The sequence below is a fragment of the Lycium ferocissimum genome, chromosome 2, assembly GCF_029784015.1.
Source record: "Lycium ferocissimum isolate CSIRO_LF1 chromosome 2, AGI_CSIRO_Lferr_CH_V1, whole genome shotgun sequence".
Classification (NCBI taxonomy): domain Eukaryota; kingdom Viridiplantae; phylum Streptophyta; class Magnoliopsida; order Solanales; family Solanaceae; genus Lycium; species Lycium ferocissimum.
The window spans coordinates 62017907-62038922 of NC_081343.1; the positions used below are offsets into that span (position 1 = coordinate 62017907).

A 21016-nucleotide genomic window follows, 5' to 3' on the forward strand; every position below is an offset into this window, starting at 1 on the left:
TTTAATCATTTTTATATTTGAAATTTGACTTAAAACATTTTTGTTTGAAGTTCGTAAAACTCTGTGTTTGAATTTTGTTAATTTATGTACTTCATTTCACTCATGGTACTTAACTACTTATCCGTTTCATCCGCGTCTGTAATTTGCTTCATCACCCCAATTTAATTATTCATTTTAAAATCTGAATTTAATTATTTATTTTCAAATCATAATTGTTTTATTCATTTATTCCATTAACACTTACAATACCGCATTTCATTTAATTTCTTCAATTACATCATCCATGATATCTCAATACAAAAAATAATTAAAATACTGATATGAAATTTTTGTTAACTAATATCGAGCAAAGCTTTTCACGACGCTCGTATAAACTAGAGCCCGTTTGGATTAGCTGAAAAAGGGTCACTTTTAAGCATAAGTGCTTAAAGTACTGAATATTATTTTATAAATAAGCAGTTACATATTTGGATAAAAGTACTTAAAGGTTTTTAAAAGTAAGAGCAGTATTAGAATTAACAACAAATATAAAGGATAAAAGGATAAAGTTATTGATAAAAAATAAGTTAGAGTTGAATAACTTCTTGATTTTGACTTATTTGAAATATTTTTAATTTAATTTAAACTATTTTTTTTATTTTTAGTGAATACTTAAATAAGTTAAGAGTAACTTACAGCTTGATTTGACCAACTTATAAGTCAAATTCAAACGGCACGGCCCGCAGGCGCTGCCGTTTCCGTGGTCCAATAGTCTACATGCCCATTAGTCGTCAAGACTCCATTTTTATGAGACATTCAATCAAATTATGGAGAAGCGAAAGAAGGTATTGATTTTGTATGCATCTGAGACTGGTAATGCTATTGACGCAGCTGAACGTGTTGGCCGGGAAGCTGAGCGTAGAGGATGCCCTGTCTCCATGCTCTCCATTGACGATTTTGACCCTGTATGTATTTCTCCTTTCCCCTCTCCGAAAACGATTATGCCTCTATCTTAAACTCAGTTTTGTAGTACGTAATTTATGTGGCACGCACACTTGGATTTTCGACTGTCAATCACGTTTTTCTTTTCTTTATATGCCTTTTTAAGTTGTTAATTATTCTGTTTATAACTCCGAATTAGTTGAATTCCACGTAAATTGGGCCAGAGGGAGTTGTATTTATTTAGATTCTTTTTATGTCAAGTTTACACACCGGAGTTTTCCTCGTCTTTCCCAGATTTTTTTATGGTTTTTGCTTTCTTAGATAGTTCCTTTTGAGCTTATAGATTGTGGTTAATGACTTTTGTTTGACTAGTTATTCTTTCTTTTTGGTTAGAGTTCTCTACCGGACCAGGAAACTGTCATCTTTGTGGTCTCAACTACAGGTCAAGGGGACAACCCTGATTCTATTAAGGTTTGTTTGTTATTACCTCTGTTAAGCTTCTCGTCTGGTTATCTATATTCAAGTAACACCTGGAGACATGTCTCTACATATTTGAACCTCTATTACTTGTTTTCTTTAACTTTCTTGTAGGTCTTTTGGAAGTTTCTCTTGCGAAGGAATCTTACCCAGAATTGGCTTAGCAGAGTCAGCTATGCTGTGTTTGGTTTGGGCGATTCGAGCTACCAGAAATATAATGTACGCGCTGACTCTACCTAATGATTCCACTTCATGGTTTCACTGCTATTTTAGCATAAGAGTTTGTGAACGAAACTCGGTCTCATTTGAAAATTTGTTTCAACTGGTTCAGTTCGCCCGGAGAAACTTGATGTCTATAATTTCAATTTCATTGGGATTCCATAGTGAAGTCCATGTATGGGTTCCTAACAACTCATGTAACTAATCTGGCCCGTCTCTTCAGGTTTTAGGCTCATCAGTTCTTTAATAGAAATTACTTTTCAACGTTGTCTTCCCATAAGATATATTTAGTCTCTTTATAACAAAGACATGTAGTGATCCTGGTCAATTTCTGTGCTTTTTGTGTTTCTGGATGATTTTTTGCTTGTTGTCTGGTGTTTCCCCACCGAGTATTTAATCTTGAGAAAACTATTACCTTTTAACAATTACGTATTCCATCTTTGGATGTTGATGTGTGGATTTTATTGATGCAGTTTGTTGCAAAGAAACTTGACAAAAGACTTTCAGATCTTGGTGCGACAGCAATGGTGGAAAGAGGTCTGGGAGATGATCAGCACCCTTCAGGGTATTGTTATGCTTTAATCTTGTAGACGACTAGTAGATTTATTTTGCCTGATCATCTGCAGAAATTCCTGCATGAAGATCTGGCCTTCTGCACTGTTTATGCACGTATTGTATTGTAGATTGGTTGAAAATCAGAAAACCACTCATAACAAAATAGGATCTGAATTTCATTACTTCTCCCGTTTAGCCTGTCCTTTTCTTGTGTTGTTTCATCATCTTTTGTTTTTTATTTTTCTTTTGCGTTTTTCTTTTGTGGAGAAAGTAGGGTTATAGTGTATGGCACTAAGATGGTGCTGACAGTTCTTTACAGGTATAGTATAAAGCAAAAGTTTTCCCTTCTATTCCTGTAGGAATTTCATGAATGCTAACTGTGATTCAGCCTCATCTACAAATTCCTTTCCGCCAAAACTAAGTAACCAAAAAAAAAAAAAAAAAAAAAAAAAGCAAAATTATGCAATTAAGCTTGATCTTTTGGATTGAGTTAACAGTATCTTCAAAGCATCTTTTGTTTTCTTCTGTCCAAACAGTCCACCAGATGCATGTTTTGTCATTGTCTTTTAAAGTTGTTAAGGAGGAGAATCCAATGTGATGTACAGGATGATTATTTTTCCATTTATTTAACTAAACCACAGGGATTGAATGGCATCAAATTTCTTCTATCTAATTCTTTAGGAGACAGATCTAAAAGAATTACATGTTAGGATCTTGAATCTTCCTAGTTTTGTAGGATATGGTAATTTAAGATCCAGAATCATTGCTCTCTGAGTGATTGAGGTGGAATACATGTGTTGAAGCTTCTTTTTATGACTACAATAGCTTTACTGCTTTGGTGAGGCTCACCTACTTATGTCCGAATACTCCTCTTTCCTCCCTTCTTCTTAATTTCTTCAAATACTCAAGTAGAATTTCACGTTAGAGGGGGGGGGGTGGGGGGGGGTTGGAGGGGGGTAGAGAGGGCGGCCCATTATTGACCGAGGTTCGAACTGCTATTTGCCTTCTTTTCACTTTATAATGCCGTTCATCTGGTTATCATGGGCACCCCGAAGAATGTCTTGTTATTTAGCAGCTGTTCTATTAAAAGGTTTAATAGATGCATCGAATTTCTTTTTGCAGGTATGAAGGTGCTCTGGATCCTTGGATGTCCACCTTGTGGAAGGCATTATACCAAAAAGATCCAAAATTATTCCCTAAAGGTCCAGAATTCATGACTTCAAATATGAGTTTGATGGATCAACCTAAAGTACAGATTACATATCATGATGTTGATGAAGGGACTTTAAAATTTTCATCTACCCCAGGTAACTTACTAAATTGGACTTGAGGAATCAACGTTCATTTTCATCTTCAGGTTCTTGTGGGTTTAGAGTTCTGGCTGACAGTCGATAAAATATCAGTCGTGAAAGAATTTATAAACCCGGACTATATAGAAACTTACCTCAAAAAGGAAAGATCAGTAAATATCTCTAAAACCTTGTACAATACTAAAGAGAACTCATCCATAAGTCTGTGTCGTTTGTTCTGGAGTAGCTTCAATCAGGAGTACCGTGAGATTCTTACTTTTATCTTGTCTTTAAAGCTTTGGAAAATCATTTTCTTGATATCATTTTGATGCATGAGTGCATCTAAATATTGTTCCTTGTGATTTCCACTATTTGATTTTTGAATAGGTTTGTGCTTCTCACTATTTGTTGTATGGCTTTATTGGCCTAAAGGTTTCTGGTAGTTGTCTTTCAACATGTAATAATGATAAAAGCGGTGAAAATTGCAGATTCTAAGCTCCTTGAGATGCAGATTGAGAGCACGCGCTTCATATTGCCAGGAAAACTTTCTGGAAAGCACAGCCCTGATTGCTTCTTGAAAATGGTACGTGACCTCTATATACATTTATGTGCCAGTGCATGCACTGGAGCTGTCGCCTGCAGAAGTTGAAGAGCTCCTAGTCTCTGAAACAGGGAGTTCGGTTGTGGATCCACTTGTGGTTTGTACAAAGCAAAAGTGAGGTTCATTACTTAAAAGCATCTATTGATGTCCTTAACCAGGAAGGTCTATAATGGAGGTTTTGAAGTGATTGTGACACATTGATAGTCTCACTAGAAGAGTAGCATAATATACTGGGCGTCTCTTAGCTCCAACAGAAATGAGATATATTTGATGTCATCCTTGAATATATAAAAACTTGTGTCACTCAATTGGGGAACTTTATTTTTTTCATTAAGATAGATTCTAAACTACTACATCAACAAGATTAGATTCTAAACTACTACATCAACAAGATACATAATTGTTTTTTCCTTGTGAGAAGTGCACATCATTACTTACTGAAAAATATGCCACCAAAAACCCACTTAAAAGAAGATGTTGCCTCCACTGGTTTGAATATGTTAAAGCTATCACACACGAAAATCCTTCAAGCTTACTCTATAGGCAAGCGTAGAGTACCACTCCATCCCATCCACATAGTGAGAATATATCCCTTCCTGAAATTCCTTTTACAATTCACACAAATCAATTGTGCCAAAATGTTGGAAGAACCATAATTTACCATTTTGTTTTGCCTCTGTATCCTCTGCTACCTTTCTTTTTTGGAGAAGGTAATTAATTGTAGTAATAATGTTAAATCTCTCGTATACAAGCAGTATACCAAAAGTAGAGAATCTACAACCTAATATGATTCTACGCCTCTGTAACTGCTATTTTAAGCCATAAGATTTAAGGATATAGACGTAACTCAACTTGCAGGAAATAGTGTATTGAGTTATCAAATTTCCAACCTGAAAAAAAAAAAAATCCAACATGACTTGTAACAAAGGAACAGTGCAACGACGAGTGGTTGCTTTCCTTCACTTAAAATAAGGGTAATCCTCTAGTCAATGAATTACACTAATCAATAGAGAAGAGCGTTTTCTGAAATGTGTCCTCTTTTTTTACAAAGCAGTTTTGTATTTTATGCGCATTTCAGAAGGATGCTTTTATGCTCTCTCTCTCTCTCTCTCTCTTTCTCTCCTCGAGGTGTAAGATCTTTTTCTCCTCAATGTGATGGTTCTTCTGTAGGCAGATATACCCGTTCTAATTCACTCTATTGATGTAGGTTAAAAATGATCCGTTAAGTAAAGCTGACTGTGGGAAAGATGTCCGCCATTTTGAATTTGAAGCTGTTTCATCTGTAAGTCATGTTGTACATTTTGGTATGTCTTTACTCCTTTCACCTTATACGATCCATTTGATGATTTCCTTTGTAATCTCAGAATATTGAGTATGAGGTTGGTGATGTTGTTCATATTCTCCCTGGACAAGATGCAGCAGCTGTTGATGCTTTCATAAAGCGCTGTAATTTGAACCCTGAGTCACACATCCAAGTATGTACTTGTCTACTTTCTTGACTCTCTTGCTGTCACTAGTACCTGCTATCCTTCAGATCTTCTTCCTAGACTTTATTTTTTATGCATGCATCTTTGAAGGTTTTTGTTGTGCAATTTTTTATGGAACACGATTTACATTTCCATGTTAATATATCATGTGGATTCCAAGTATTTTGAAGTGTTAAGAACATCCAAATTTACCTGTTTAAAAATAAATGTGAAAGCGTAACTTGAAAGAGAAGTGTACAAGTATTGTAAAGGATTTGGGACACGGTAGACAAGGGAGCGATACCCTAGTGGCAAAGACCCTGCACCTCTAAGTTGGGATTTGGGTAACCAAGGGAGCAAGTGGGAAGGAACATTACGGGACTCCAGGGTAGGGAGTTTGGTACTGCAATACCATATCGAAAAAGAATAAAATTAAAGGGGTGCAGTTAAAGCTACTTCTTCTACATTTATGTAAATAAGGAGTTAAAATCACTTATACAATTATGTAAATAAGGAGTTCCAATCAATCTATTTTATTTTGGAGAAAGACCTTGTCAGCTCAGGGTATCCATATTTAGAGGTCCACTACACTAGTTCTGCTATTGATAGGAAAGTATGAAATTTAAAGATCTTGTATTTTCAAAACAAAAAGAAAAAGGATAGTGTCTTTTCTTATGGCTTAAGTGACATGAATGAACCGGCAAAGTCCTTGGTGCTCCAACCTAGTGTAGCTAGAACAAATATGGTGCTAACCCTGTGGCTGAAGTTCATTTGCTTTGGATAAGTTAATGACTAATGAGACTGTTATACAATGTGGAATTTCAGATATTGTCTATTTCCTTTTTTCCCTTCTTTGTGATGAGATTAGGGTTTGCAATGTTGGCTATTTATCAATTGAAAAGTCGAATTTATCATGAATGAACTCTTTAATTCTTATATTACTCTTTGAACATTTTTTCAGGTTGAGCCCAAAGATAATAAAGAAAATGAACAAAGTTATGATCTGAGAAACACATCGAAGGTCCCTGTAAGATTAAAAACTTTTGTGGAACTGGCAATGGATGTTGCATCAGCTTCCCCTAGACGATATTTCTTTGAGGTAAGACATGAAAGGTCTGAATTTCTTATGTGCTCTTACCAGTAATATCCCATGACATTATATAATTAATATCTTCTGCTGTTGTCTTTGTTATGTGCATGGAATTCACTGATGCATCTTGTGTTCATCTTCTTTGTGCTGCTTGTGGAATAGCACGTTATGCATTATCACCACATGTCATAGTAATTTGATAAGCCATTTGGATTGTTGACTTCTTCAGGTTATGAGTTATTTTGCCACTGCCGAACATGAGAAGGAGAGGCTTCAATATTTTGTCTCACCAGAAGGAAGAGATGATCTTTATGATTACAATCAGAAGGAAAGAAGAACTGTACTGGAGGTGATGAGAATATTTCCATTTTAATGAAGTTGCCTTTGAGTGGTCATTGACATTTTCCCTTGCTGTTGGGTTCTTCAATAATATGGTTTCTCTTATGGTAGATTTTTATTTCATGGAATGTATAGGTACTATAGTTTAAGGAGACATACTAAGAAGCAAGAAGTTGGCCCAGTTCTTTTGGAAGCGAAACTGGTTAGCCAACATCAACCCTGTCATACATTCACATTACAGCTTCTTGATTGTCAAATAAGAAAATAGCTCTAGTTGTTAATTCAGTTTAGAAATCAATTGGACTCTCTAAATGTGAAATATGGGAATGAGCACATCTTCCGCTAGTCCCTTTACTTGCAAGCAATGGAAGCTTGATACGTTAGTTAGGTAGCCAACACTATTTTTAGCTGAAGTATGGGATAAAGCAAGCTACAGACTCCACGTTTTCATTTTCGAAAACATGGAGGAAAATGAAAACGTGGAGGCACTTGGTCCTCTCATATGGAATGCTCCTTCTGTTAACTAATAATGCCTTTTTATGGTTAAATTATCGATTCACAGGAGATTACTTGTTGATTTGGAAGTGAATTATAGAACTGTTTCTGCTGTTATTATCTCTTTTTCTTTCAGTGTTTGATATTTTACTTTCCCATATTGTGTTGCAGGTACTGGAAGATTTTCCATCCGTTCAGATGCCGTTTGAATGGTTGGTTCAGTTGGTACCTCCACTAAAAACTAGGGCTTTTTCCATCTCTTCTTCTCACTCAGCTCATCCAAACCAAGTGCATTTAACAGTTAGTGTGGTGTCGTGGACAACACCTTATAAGAGGAAGCGCACGGGTCTTTGCTCATCATGGCTGGCTGGGCTTGATCCTCAGAAAAGTATGGTTTTTGAGTAATTTATACTTACAAGGCCTAATTCATTTACTCATTTATGTCATACACCTCTTTTAGCTCTTTTATGATGATTTTTGGATTATGCTAAACAGGAGTCCTCATACCGGCATGGTTTCAAAAAGGCTGCCTTCCTTCCCCTCCACCTTCACTTCCTCTTATTCTAGTTGGACCTGGCACAGGGTGTGCACCTTTTCGTGGATTTGTGGAGGAAAGAGCCCTTCAGAGTCAATCTGGTCCAACTGCTCCCGTTCTTTTCTTCTTTGGTTGTAGAAATGAAGAAAATGACTTCTTATACCAAGATTTTTGGTTGTTTCATTCACAAAAGGGTGGAGTCCTTTCTGAAGAAAAAGGTGGCGGCTTTTTTGCTGCCTTCTCCAGAGACCAGCAACAGAAAGTCTATGTGCAGCATAAAATGAGAGAGGAAAGCTTTAAAATATGGAATCTATTAACCGAGGGGGCAGCTGTGTATGTTGCAGGCTCTGCCAATAAAATGCCTTCCGATGTGCTGTTGGCATTTGAAGAAATTGTATCTAAAGAAGGCGGGGTTCCAAAGGAAGCTGCAGTGAGATGGCTTAGGGCATTGGAAAAGGCAGGCAAGTATCATGTTGAGGCATGGTCTTGACCGCTGCTTTGTATTTTTTCCATCTTCACCTTAGAATATAGGGATGAGGAGCCAAAAATCCGTGCCCTTTTCAGACATGTTATTTCTACATGATTCAGTTACCATATTCATTTGTGGAATTCGTATCTAGTGTTCTCAGCTGGAAGCTGGCTCTATTGATCAGAGAACACATGCACCAGTAAGAAGAACCAATTATTGCCAAGGACAAGTTCTCTTATCAGTTGGAGAGGATTTTTATCTGCTTGTCAGAAGAAGTTCAAAATGGAGTTTAAAATTGGAGTTATAAATCCAGAGCAATCCCAAATATGGTGCAACATTATGTTGGGGAACTACTATTCATGATTTGTGAATTGAGTTCATGTGAGGTTAAAGATACTAAGATGTCGCAATTCTTTTTATGTAATCCAAGAAGAAACAGAAAATAGTAAGGCTGGACCTAAAGAAAGTATATCAATATTTTCAAGTAGCGTGGTTGATTTCTTTAGCATTACATTGAATTTGGATGTATTTGGCAAATTGTATTATTGATTGATTATGTGTTATACCTATTCTTCAAGCTTATACAGCTTGACAGACTTTCATATAGAGATAGAAATTTCGTGTTGTTAACTTATCTATCTGATTGAAGATCTAATTGCACATTTTCTTTATCCAATAGAAGTATCATCTCCCAAACTCTAAATTTTGCAGAAAGAATGTGATTGTTTACTGTTCTATATCTATACGCATGTTGTCTGTCCGCATAAACCGTCTGCAGAAATGATCTGGTTTAAACATTAAGCTAGAGCTCTGCGAACTCCCTTACCCACCCCTACCTACCCCACCCCCCACCCCCAAAACCAACTCCACCACACACAAACAAGCAAATTCCTATCTAAGAAAAGAATATGAAGAAGCTCTAGCTAGGCACTCGATGCAGCACCAGTGGGTCTAATGCTGGAGGTGCAGTTCATTCCGGAATAGCATCTGTCGCATGCAGCTGCTCTATCGTTGTTTTCCAGAAACATTGTGTGCTGATGCTTTTTTTTCCTGAGCCCTGTTGCATCCGTTCACGACTTTGTCCCTTCCGAACGTGTTACAGTTGCATGATTGCAAAGATGCTTTCCAGTCAACCATGCCCTAATGATTTCCCTTGTTAGGCTTGGATAAATCCAAACAACTCTTGCTTAGTGCTGCTGTTGCATTAGCTGCTGATAGAGAAGCATCAGGCATTTTGTACTATCTGACTATCCTCCAATATGATCACCGAAGCTGCTTCTGTGCCTTGTTGAGATCCCTCTTCACCTGTAATGGTAAAAAAGTGTCATGCCATTTGAAGTTTCAATCATTTTGTTTATAAAGTAAGAATTTGAAGTTCCACTCACTAGTAGTAATTGCTAATATAAATAGTCAAGAAAATACCTTTAGCACATTCATTCTCACTGTCAACCTCTGGCCTCGATTGTGATCCATGAGAAGTCTCATCCTCTATACACTGAGTGATACCACAATCAGCAGCAATATCATTAAGCATATTCTTTCTTTTCTCTGATCCTGAGTGACGTTTTGATAGCTTGGGTATCATCTGGAGAAATTTCATGATCAGATTAGTTTGAGAACTCAATCTCCTATAGATTATACATTTTAGAGGGGACGAGAAAATAAAGCGCACAATCATTCAGATCCTACCTTTGGCTGCACGCTACAATTATTTCTTAATTCAACACATTGAGCCGCAAATTCATTCCCATATCTTGACGTGAAAATCTCCCGAAGTTCATGTAGCTCTGGGAACTCCCCCCATCTTGAAGCCACAAAAATCAAGCTTGAGATTGCCTCTGCAAGCTCCTCAGGACATTCCCTGTTTAAAAATAGGTGGGTAAATTGTCAAGCATTGGAAAAAAAGATGGTAGGATTCTTCTAGTCGTATATATCAATAAGATACGAGAAGTACTCACCCTTGAGTTTTTATCAGCACCCTTTTTTCTATTAGGAGATGGCAGTAGTTTTCCATCATTGCAAGTGCATCTACAGTGTTCTGTTCCTTGATAACATGTTCAACCTGATAAGTAAAAATGATCATGTGAGGAGGAGAACACAAGAAAGGTAGAAGAGAAAGGAGGAATGGGGTATATTCTGGGGACTTACTCGATGAAGGGCGTCTTCTTGGCGACCAAGATGGAGTAGCTGAGTAACGTCAGAACGGGCTAGTGAGCACCTAACCTGGTGCTGATTTTTGAGAATGGCAATCCTTGAAATGGCAAGGTTAGCCACTGCTGTAACTTTTGATGCCTTGAATTTTCTTCCAAAGAGTCCCATGTTTGTGTTATTGTTTCTTGGTATTCTAGTAGGAAGTGTGTTGAGAGAGGCTGCTACTTACTACAAAATGGAGTGAAATCTTGTTTATATATCAACACACAGACACATGCAATTGAAGAAGTCATGTTGAAGAAAAGCAGTTGTAGTTGACAATTTGATTTCTTATTTCCCTTTGTTTTTATAACGTGTTAAAATCTATTTTTTCAACCTTTGAAGTTGTCAACAACTTAGTTCAATTCACGGATTCTTGACGGCTGTCGTGGAAGGAATACTTCGATTTGCTGGTGTTCCATAAGCCAAGTGATTAAAGAACTAGGTAGCGCTGACAAGACCTGGCAGTCTCTTTACACTTTTTCCTGTTTACTTTTAGATAAAGACGTTTTCCTGTTTATTAACCAGTCCAACAACTATTTTGTGACCTGTTCAGCATGATTGATTTCGTTCTTTTTTAAGCTCTCACTTTCCAGTTATATTTTTCTTTCTTCACTCAGAGGTTGAATGTTGTAGAAACTTATTTTATAGTAGTTGATTAGTTGAAGCTTCCCATCATTCGACCCTCTCCAACCACCAAGGGGCAACCAAAGAAATTGTACTAATCTTTTCAATTGTGAAATTTCTGAACCACCATGTAAGAAACCACCAGGAACTAAAAAAAGTAAACAGGTTTTAAAAATTTCGAATTTTTTGAATGCACAATCAAAGCTATTTCATGCTTGGTTTTTCCTTTCGCAGTGACCATTAAGCAAGAAATAGTGTGTCTATGTTATATGACATACGTTTAAAATTATACTGGCAGCCACTCATTGACAAATATACATTGCTAAAAGTTTAAAGTGAAATATGTTGTTCTCAATAGTTTTGCGTAACCTATATAAAAATAAGATTTGACATAATGGGAAATAAAGTAGAGAAGGTTTCTATTTATTTTGTTCGGTGCCAAAAACACCATAGATATAAGAATTGTGGCGTAGCTCAGTGCGTGGGTGGAAGTACAACATTTTAGTGTACTTTTTTCCCTATTTTCCCTTCCGACACTCCTATATCATAGTAGTGAAAAGCAACAGAAGATATATAAAAAAGGACCATCATAATATCCCAAGGGGTAGACTAATTTCCCTTCCATAGTAATTCTTTTACTAGAAAGTTGGAAAAAACAAAAAGGGTTTGATTGTCACAGCAGAGAGCCAGCTCGGAGGAAACTCTCCTCTGGACTGTGGTAATCTCACTATATTAACGTTACACATTTGATTGAATAGTGAATATCCACTAATATACTCCTTGCACTTTAAGGAATTGCTATTTATATACGAGATGACTTCTATCTGTTTGAGGGGAGTACAAATTATAGTACACCTCTCCTTGCCCTATAAATGAAGAAATAACAATCTGGGGGTTTCATGTCCAGGTACTTAGTCAAGTAACTATCAGCATTTGAGACGTCAGACAAGGGATATTAAGTTCACATCCTGTAAATTAAACACAAAAGACACCAAGGCAAGAAATCGATTTGGCGACTGAGTAGCCATAACTAGCAGCCACCCAAATCGAAAAAGACAGTGATACCTAGTCTTACTTGAGGAATGACGAGAGAGTTCGCCGGCACGATTTTACTGATATAAATGATCCATTATACAAAGGGTCCGAGTATCCAAGGTTAGCCGCTGCAGGAAATAAAATGTACTCCACATGGCAAGATATATAGGGTGTCATAGATTTAAAATGAAGAGAAGCAAAACTAGTATAATGGAAACTAAAACAGGTCAAATAGCACCCTGTTCTAACCAATGTCATTCATCAAACTCATGCATGTGATCTAACAGATAGTTTGCAGCCAGCTCCTCATTTTTGTTGCACGCGAAATATACTTCCAATACTAAAGCTCGATTGAACCCCATAGCTTCAAGCTGCCAAAACAATATCACAAACCATAATTAACAAAGTACAAGAAAAGTATGTTAGCTGACAATCTTGCCGCGCAGATCCATCAGCATTTTCAGCTATCAAAGTAAAAGCATTCACAGTAAACCATCAATAATTGCAAAACGCAATGCCTCTGTCTCCTTTCACAAAATGGTTGTGTAGTAATCCAAAAGCCAACTATCAATATGGCCTGGTGTTACGTCAAAATATTTGCAACAGTGAATCACCCATTTAAGTTCCCAACGAAACTCTACCCCTTCATAGAATTTATTACGAAATAAGCTTCTACCACAGAACACTTTATCTGATGGAAGCTAAAGAACAAATAAGTAACATACACGTTCAATAGCCTCACGCTCTTCAGGTGTAACAGTCACAGCTTGTGGTATTGCTCCCGCTGTCTGCCCTAACGCATTCCTGATACTCCATATATAATGAGAAATCAGTCTCGCATACAGACACAAGATGGTAAAGAAAGGATCTAGAATAGAATGACTCAAGACACATAAAACCAGTTTTGAAATGCAGTCCTATTAAAAGCACTTTCAGTAGAAAAATGGATTTGTCTCAAATCAAAAGAAGAATAGCAAACGTTCTCACCCCTCCCCTTCAACAGGTTCATTGATGAGGCGGAGGAAGTCGGGTTGATGCTCTTGAATAAGTCGCATCAAATGCGGATTTTGCTTACCCAACTCTTGGAGCATAGGCTGCAGATAAACAAAAGTCATGGTTCTAGCAAGTCTGAAAATACTAGGAGCAAACAACAACTGATCTTAGCATAATTTCAATACCTGCAAGATTTGTGGATTGGCTTGCACCATTGCGCGAAGGGCCTGGAACTGTAAAAGGAGAAGGATAAGAAATTATGCTTTCAAATTTATAAAATCTAATTTGGAGAAAGCGTATAACTCACCTGTGGACTATTGCGAAGAAAATCCAAATTTCCAGCACCAGCATTTGAGCCCACATTTGTCAGACCCTGATTGGGTAAATACAAATTTAGGATAAGGCCACAACGAATAATTAGGCAAGTTTAAAATTCCAGGTATATTTACTACCTGAGGAAACAGATCTAAAGGATTAGCATTTGGTCCACTGGGAGGAACTGTTGCTTGTGAAGCCTCCTGAGCTGAAGGGTTTACAGCCTGTCCACTGGTAGGATCAGTAGTGGCAGGAGCAGCGGGGGCACGGGCAGCTGGTGGGATTTCGGGTTGAGCAGGAATACCCTGAAAGAAATTCATGTGTTTTCAGGATAGGTAAAAGATGCAACCACAGAAAATAAAGGAGCATACCAGTATCTGACTTACTAAGGGCACAAACTGGGACCATATAACTATTTTTTTTTTTTGAATAAGGTAACATTGGGACCATATAACTATATTTTCTTACTTCATGAATCAGTCCCATTTCCTAGCAAAACAGGTTTAGATGGATATGAAGCTCTAGGGATGAATAAACTATAAAGGCAATGCAATGCACAAGGTTTAGGAGGCTGTGTTTTGGATGACCTAGAAAGAAACGCAATGGAAGGGCATTTTTTAGGAGAAGATGAATCAATCTTACATCACTCTCACATTAGCCAGACAATTTGATTCATCATATTAACCAATAAAATAAGAATAGTGAAAGAAAAATTTCCTCAATTATACCCGTAAGGGTGGCTCAGTTGGTTGAGCATGGGGCTTTCATAATGGAGGTCTCAAGTTCGAAACCCCCTGCCTACGACAGCAGGGGATTTGCCTTCTGGGTCGAGCTCGTCGCACCGGGCTTGCTTAGTGCGGGTTACCTCTCCTGTGTGGTTTGCGAGCTATTGCACCCAAAAGGGTAGCGGCTGCGGGTTCCCATGTCATCAAAAAAAAAATTCCTCAATTATTTGGAAGGCAGAAGCCAGGAAAAGAAGACACCAAATAGAGGGAAGGAAGGTGGTCAGACACCAAAGAGAGGGAAGGAAGGTGGCCATATGCACAAAGGGGAATAAGTCAAACACTACCGGCATAAATTTGAGTTTACCTCATGGAAAACTCTAACCAGGAATGAGGTGCAAGAAAATGAACACGAAGAAAGATCTCAAAAGAAAAGCTAGCTGCAGACTCACAGAATACAAGTATTCAACAGCTCTCTCTGGATTGTTATATGCAGCACGTAAAGCACGCACAACTGTATCCCTATCCCAGCTTCCACCACCCATATCAAGAATATGTTGAACTGTGCCCTCCAAGTTACTTACAGCAACAAGGTTTGATGCTGCTTGGTCATACACATCTGTTACAGGACTGTTTGCAAAAAGGATTAATACTCAAATAAAGATAAGACTACTCACATAGTAAAAACGAATATAATCAATAGGCAATTCCCTAAACAAGCATGTCATATGTGTTCACCTAGCAGCAGCAGGCACAGAGGCAGGAGTAGGAGCAGACTCAGAAGCAGATTGTGGACTGCAGAGCAAACAAATCTTAAAACTAAACCCACAAAAACAGCAAAAAGGAAAAAAAAAAAAGGTGCAGCCGACCAGTGACGAAATCAAGGATGAAAAACTTACGGTGCAGCACTTGCAGCAGTAGCTTGAGGTGCTGTTATCGTCTGTCTAGCTTGGTCAGTGGAATCAGCAGGTTGTGCCTATTCAATCAGATGTTATCAGCTCTCAAAATCTAGATTAACATAACCATTTCAATTGTTTAAATAAGAATTGTTACACTTGCTACACAGGAATGGCATGTGAATTGATACTCTACAAGAGAATGAAAATATGGCCACTTCTCAAAGCACTAATGTCCTTATTCTCTTCCCGCAATAAATTATGTTACAAAAATGACTTAAATGTAGTCTCAAGCATCAAACCAGGGCTGAAGATCGCCACACCCACCAATAGTTAGAAGTGCATAAATGCATCTAAAGCAAAGAAATGTTTGTTCTGAAAGCAAAGAGAAGGGTGGTCGAGGTGCAAGCAAGCAAGAGAACGATCTGAACCTAGGAAGGTAATTAAGATCTCACCGTATTTGATGGAGCTGCCGGTGTAGAAGAGGTTCCAGTTGGTGAGACCTTATTCTACAATGACCACGAAAATATGGACAGTGCCAGCATTAGCCAACATATAAAAAGACATTCGCACAGCTCACAGAAGAAAAACTACCCTTGCAATTTCAAATCCTTCCCTTAAACAACAGGTTTTCTCAAGCCAAACAATAGAAAAGCCGATGTTTCAGCACATGCATGTAACTGCATAGTTGGTACCTTGGAAAGCATAATGACCACAAAACTATTTTCAGCAACTTTGTTTTCCTCAAGTGTTGTACTGTCCTTGAGAACTTTACCCTGATGGATAAGCATCTGTTGTGCAGCAGGGTAGACAGCTTGCCCCTGAACTGATTCTATGTTTTTCTTCACATCTGCAACCTGAATAGCCATACTGGTACATTAGCTTATGCAAAAAGGAAAAAGAAAAAGCAGGGGAGGGGAGGGGAGTGGGAAGAGGAACCATTACCATAGAAATGAATAATGCAGCTTCGATTCTTCGAATACATTGGATAATGAAAAACTATTCCACGATCACCTCCCACCTCCACCCCACCCCCCACCCCCCCAACAAAAAAAAGAAAAAGATAAACTATACCCAAGCTCTACGTCCCAAGGTAGGGGTAAGGTCTGCGTACATTCTACCCTCCCCAAACCCCTCTTGTGGGATTACACTGGGGTGTGTTGTTGAATACCCATGCTTACACCTCTTGAACAAACAACAACTTGAAGCTTTCTTTTGCAACCTAACTAGTATGCAACTAGTCAAATTACCGTGGGCATTATGCCAATGGCACCAAAAGCAGTTTTACAGCACCAGCAGTCCAGTAGTGTAATATTTGCAGTGCAGCAATTAAAACTGCTAACTAGGAAACAACTATCCAAGGAACACCAAATTAAGTAGTATTCAAGCAGTCACATATGTATGTATGTCCCGAAAAAATATTAATAAGCAGCATTCACACGTATACTGAAGAGCATAACTTAACCTCGAACAAAAACAGATACACATTCAGCATTACTACCAAAGTAACGCCCTAAAACCACATGAGCTGCCACTCAAAACCCTAATCAGACTCCAATGCCGCTAAGAGCCATTTAATTTGATACACACATTAGATTACAAACGGATAAGCATGTTCCAGCAGCATAAACGAATAGAAATATAAGAGAAAAAAGTAATAGTAGTTAATTACATTATCTTCGGGTTTTACTTCGATCTCAAAATGAGTGCCTTTCAAAGTTTTCACAAAAATCTTCATCTTCAACCTCTTGTTTAACCCGTTCCTCAACTGACAGCCACGTGTAAATTCCGGCCGTCGCCGGCGGGAACGTTCGCAGAGAGGGGAAAATGTGAAGTCGGAGCCACTGTGAAAACGTTTATGTCGTGGTTTATATAGTCCAAGCAAAGGCAATTATTTGGTCACTGCCCGTCCTTTGGCAACCCAAATTATTTGACCAATAATATGATGCCACGTAGGGGGCAACTTCACTGTATCTTCGGTTTACTGTTATCAGCAGTATCTAACTAAGACCATAATCTATGTTCAATGTTGATATCATTTAAGATGGAGTTTAAGCTCCATATACTGCTTACGTGTTGTACGAATGCATCATGATTTAACAGTGTGATTCCTTAAAATGCTAGTGTTATCCTTAAAATAGTACAGTTTGAATTTGTACACGTGGTTTGTGAACACGAGGATTGAGATGATTAAATTGAATTGACAAGAAACGTAATAAAATTGTATGACCGAAGGACAAAATAACAAGAATTATATAATTGAATAAAAGTAGTTTGAATTTTTATGTTATAGGCTGACAAAGCCGCCGGGAACGGCTGTCAAAGGGAGCAACGCAATAATGAAATGAAACTAAAGATGAGCAAGAACTTCAAGAATTACAAGCATAAGCGTGATGCCCGTATGTTTGATCATAATTCAAATCTCTTTCATGAATCACATTCTTCATTGAGCTCATTTAATGTCCATTATCAACGTTGAGTAACGGTGGCAACGTCCTAGGAATCTTTTATAATGGCTAACCTCCAGGGCTTATCTTGTCCAGTCAATACCCTATGCTCGGTTCCTCTTCTCCAGAGCTATGATCTCAGTGATCGTTGGGTCAAGACGCACGCTAATCGGGCACATGAACCGAATTTCTCTGTCAACTCAGACATGCCCCTATTGCCATGTGTCATCACCTGATTCTTTCACCTGTCAAATCCGAAATTCTCCTCGTACAGCTACGTAGTTAATCACGTTGTCTTTTATTTTCTTGTATATTAAATCTTCAAAAATCAAATTCAAACCATATATAGGCTTAAGATGGTAAAATGGTCGGGAATTGAAATGCCTTATGTTATTTGTACCTTTTTGTATCAAGTAGAGCTACTTGATACGTAATCGAGTTGACGACAATATAAACGTTATTATTGTAAAATATTGTTGGATAATGTCTAATGTTTCTAAATTCGCCATACAATCTTAGGCGTAATGACAAAAGTGCGCTTATATTAGGAAATAATGTATGTAGTTTATCAATGAGAGAAATATCACTAATTCTTATGTCTTTTTTTTTTTTTTTTTTTTTTTTTTTTTTTTGTGATTGCTACTTCAGCCAAATATTAAATTTCATATTGTGAAATGTTCGTTGCATCAATTGGATATCCTAACAATAAATTGCGTGGAGTAAAAAAAAACATACACACGTGAATAGAAATTGTATAATCTCTATCCTCAAAATTAAATCTTATGAAGGGATAAGGAATTGGATTTTTTTTTCTTTTTCATCTTGTCTTGGTAACAAGGATTGCATAACAAATTATTATCACTTTTAATTTGCTTATATGCAATCCTATATAAAACTTAACGATAAACATCACATAACAAAATCAAATAAAATAAAATTTATTGTGCTAGAGTAGCATTTTGGCCATTTTTGGCTAGCTCTTATAGGATAATCCCGACTCTTCCTTCCAAAGATGACATTATAGTGAGTGTTATTTAATTTGGCCTAAGGATAACTTGTGGACAGGGGCTTGATATTTTCAAGACAGAATATTCATGATTAGTTTGTGGAATTTATTTTTGTAAAGCATTCGGTATTTTCAAGACGAATATTCATGATTAGTTTGTGGAATTTATTTTTGTAAAGCATTGGATAAGATAGAAAATTCACCCCGATAATGGGTCACATGTATATAACCGAGATATTATTGCTTATGAACTAAAAGATATCTTAGAAGCTCATAAAGGTTCATTTACAGGTTAGGGACATCTTTATATGAGATCTCAACAACGTGATGACATGCTATCTCTATATTTAACTATATTATGCTCTTTTAACTATTATTGTTGCTGATCATATGTATTTCATGCCCGCTTACACGCATCTAGTTACTGATTATGATACACAACTGTCATTATTCACACTCCACATGTCAATTAGCGAATTTCTCATAGTTGGTGTTGCCACACGTGCATCCATTTTTATGGTAAAAGATTATGATCAAAGTACTTGGTACAACGATCTTAGATCATTGTACTTAGGCATCACGATGCAATCACAATTGGAATGTGTTTTTTTTTTAATTACTATTATTATTATTAAGATTAATATTGTTGTTGTTGTTGTTGTTGTTATATCAATAGAGCAATAATATCTCACTCTCAAAGTAGAGATAATGTTTTATAATTAAACACATGGTCAATAATCACTTTATTAACAAATATGTGTAGGGGTTATTTGATTGGCACGTTAAAAAGATTTATCTCCACATAAAATATGTTAGTAATAAAAATGCTCAATAATTAATTTTATTTTATCATAAATAATATGTGAAAAACTATATGTATACTATTTTATGAAGAAAAAATATAAAGCAAAAAATAGTAATGCATGAACTAAAAATACTAAAATGAAAAAAATTAACCCTTACAATAGTTTACGAACATTATAGAGAAAAGAACATAAATGGTCCCTTAACTATGAGTGTAGGTTCAAAATAGTCCCTTAACTATGCACTTAACAGTTTTGGTCTTTTAAGTTTGCCACAAGTTAACAAAACTGATCCCTTAACTATGAGAGTTTGTTAAAAATAGTCCTTTAAGTATGCACTTAACAGTTTTGGTCCTTTAAGTTCGCAAAAAATTAATACTTTTAATCTCCGACAAAATATTCATTTGTTAGATTTGACGAGAACTATGGAAAAAAAGGAAAAAATTAGCGAGAACTCACATTTAGAGGTACACATTACTAAAGAAAAGGCCAAATACCTAGGAAAAAAATCGACGTAAGTAAATTAGAAATAGCAGAAACTACAAAAATTGTCACTACTAAAAATAAGCGAAAAAACGATGGACGGAAACCGATGGATAAAATCGAGGGACACTATTTTTTAACTTTTAAAAACCAATGGACGCCCATTTGTTATTTTTGAGGAAAAATGAGCGGAAACTATTTCTTTTTTTAAAAAAGAATCACTACGATGGAAGTATTTATTTTTATACCGGATTTTCAGTTAAAATGAGTCTAGTGTGTTTTACTTAGCCGATGGACTCCTTCGATTTTAATCGATAGAGTTCATCGATATTTGTATTTCGAGACACTTTTTTCTGACATTATCAATTCTGTAGGTTTTTCCTATAATCTACTGACGTCCATCGGTTTTGTCCCGAGATATTTGATATTTTCTTTAGTAATGTGTACCTCTAAATGTGAGTTCTCGCTGATTTTTTCCTTTTTTTATAGTTCTCATCAAATCTAACAAATGAATATTTTGTCGGAGACTAAAAGTGTTAACTTTTGGCGAACTTAAAAGACTAAAATTGTTAAGTACATACTTAAGGGACTATTTTTAATCAATCCTCATAGTAAAGGGACCATTTTTATTAACTTGTGGCAAATTTAAAGGACCAAAGCCGTTAAGCACAAAATTAAGGGACTATTTTGAATAGGGTTGGGTATAAATACCGAAAATCAAAAAATTGGACTGAACTTCAAGAAACCGAAACCGAAAGAACCGAATCGAACTAGTTTGGTTCGGCGTTTGATGTTCACTTTCAAAAAATCGAAACCGAAATAGCCGAACCGAACTTTGAAGAAACCGAACCGAGGAACCGAAATTTATACATTACCCAAAAAAATTAAAATAGTCCAGACCCATTAAGTTTAAGCCAAAAAAAAAAAAAAAAACTCAATTGTAATAAGCTCTTTTTTGCTTTTGTATCCCTAATTTTTCACTTGAAAGAATTAAATATCCATAAAAAGAAGTGACTAGGGACGTGCTTTAGGATTAATGTATG

At 36.7% G+C, this 21016-nt stretch overlaps 3 protein-coding genes across 6 annotated transcripts; 1 reads left to right on the forward strand and 2 right to left on the reverse strand.

Annotated features, from left to right (window-relative positions):
* The first annotated feature begins 273 nt into the window (after positions 1–273).
* LOC132046607 (NADPH-dependent diflavin oxidoreductase 1) lies at positions 274–9030 on the forward strand. Of its 3 annotated transcripts, XM_059437288.1 has the most exons (14): positions 274–422; positions 758–944; positions 1315–1392; positions 1513–1617; positions 2091–2182; positions 3295–3479; positions 3950–4044; positions 5270–5344; positions 5427–5537; positions 6490–6627; positions 6848–6967; positions 7624–7840; positions 7948–8487; positions 8608–9030. In XM_059437288.1, exons 2-13 carry the CDS (start codon positions 807–809, stop codon positions 8475–8477), a joined length of 1884 nt encoding a protein of 627 aa, XP_059293271.1. In that variant the 5' UTR covers positions 274–422; positions 758–806; the 3' UTR covers positions 8478–8487; positions 8608–9030. The 3 variants fall into 3 exon arrangements, with proteins under 3 accessions (XP_059293271.1, XP_059293270.1, XP_059293272.1); XM_059437287.1 differs by having other exon boundaries at positions 7948–9030; XM_059437289.1 differs by lacking the exons at positions 274–422; positions 758–944; positions 1315–1392; ... (4 more) ...; positions 5270–5344; positions 5427–5537 and adding an exon at positions 7093–7159 and having other exon boundaries at positions 7948–9030.
* Positions 9031–9291: 261 nt separating this feature from the next.
* Positions 9292–12488, reverse strand: LOC132046609 (uncharacterized). The gene is made up of 6 exons (XM_059437293.1): positions 12349–12488; positions 10605–10835; positions 10415–10518; positions 10146–10317; positions 9879–10041; positions 9292–9761 (listed from the first exon to the last, which is right to left on the reverse strand). The coding sequence occupies exons 2-6, from the start codon at positions 10773–10775 to the stop codon at positions 9682–9684; spliced, it is 690 nt and encodes a 229-aa protein (XP_059293276.1). The 5' UTR covers positions 10776–10835; positions 12349–12488; the 3' UTR covers positions 9292–9681.
* On the reverse strand, positions 12368–17094 carry LOC132046608 (ubiquitin receptor RAD23d-like). Of its 2 annotated transcripts, XM_059437291.1 has the most exons (12): positions 16907–17094; positions 15930–16091; positions 15690–15743; positions 15238–15314; positions 15077–15133; positions 14791–14968; positions 13754–13921; positions 13609–13674; positions 13487–13534; positions 13296–13402; positions 13034–13112; positions 12368–12679 (listed from the first exon to the last, which is right to left on the reverse strand). In XM_059437291.1, the coding sequence occupies exons 1-12, from the start codon at positions 16970–16972 to the stop codon at positions 12563–12565; spliced, it is 1179 nt and encodes a 392-aa protein (XP_059293274.1). In that variant the 5' UTR covers positions 16973–17094; the 3' UTR covers positions 12368–12562. The 2 variants fall into 2 exon arrangements, with proteins under 2 accessions (XP_059293274.1, XP_059293275.1); XM_059437292.1 differs by lacking the exon at positions 15690–15743.
* Between the last annotated feature and the right edge of the window lie 3922 nt (positions 17095–21016).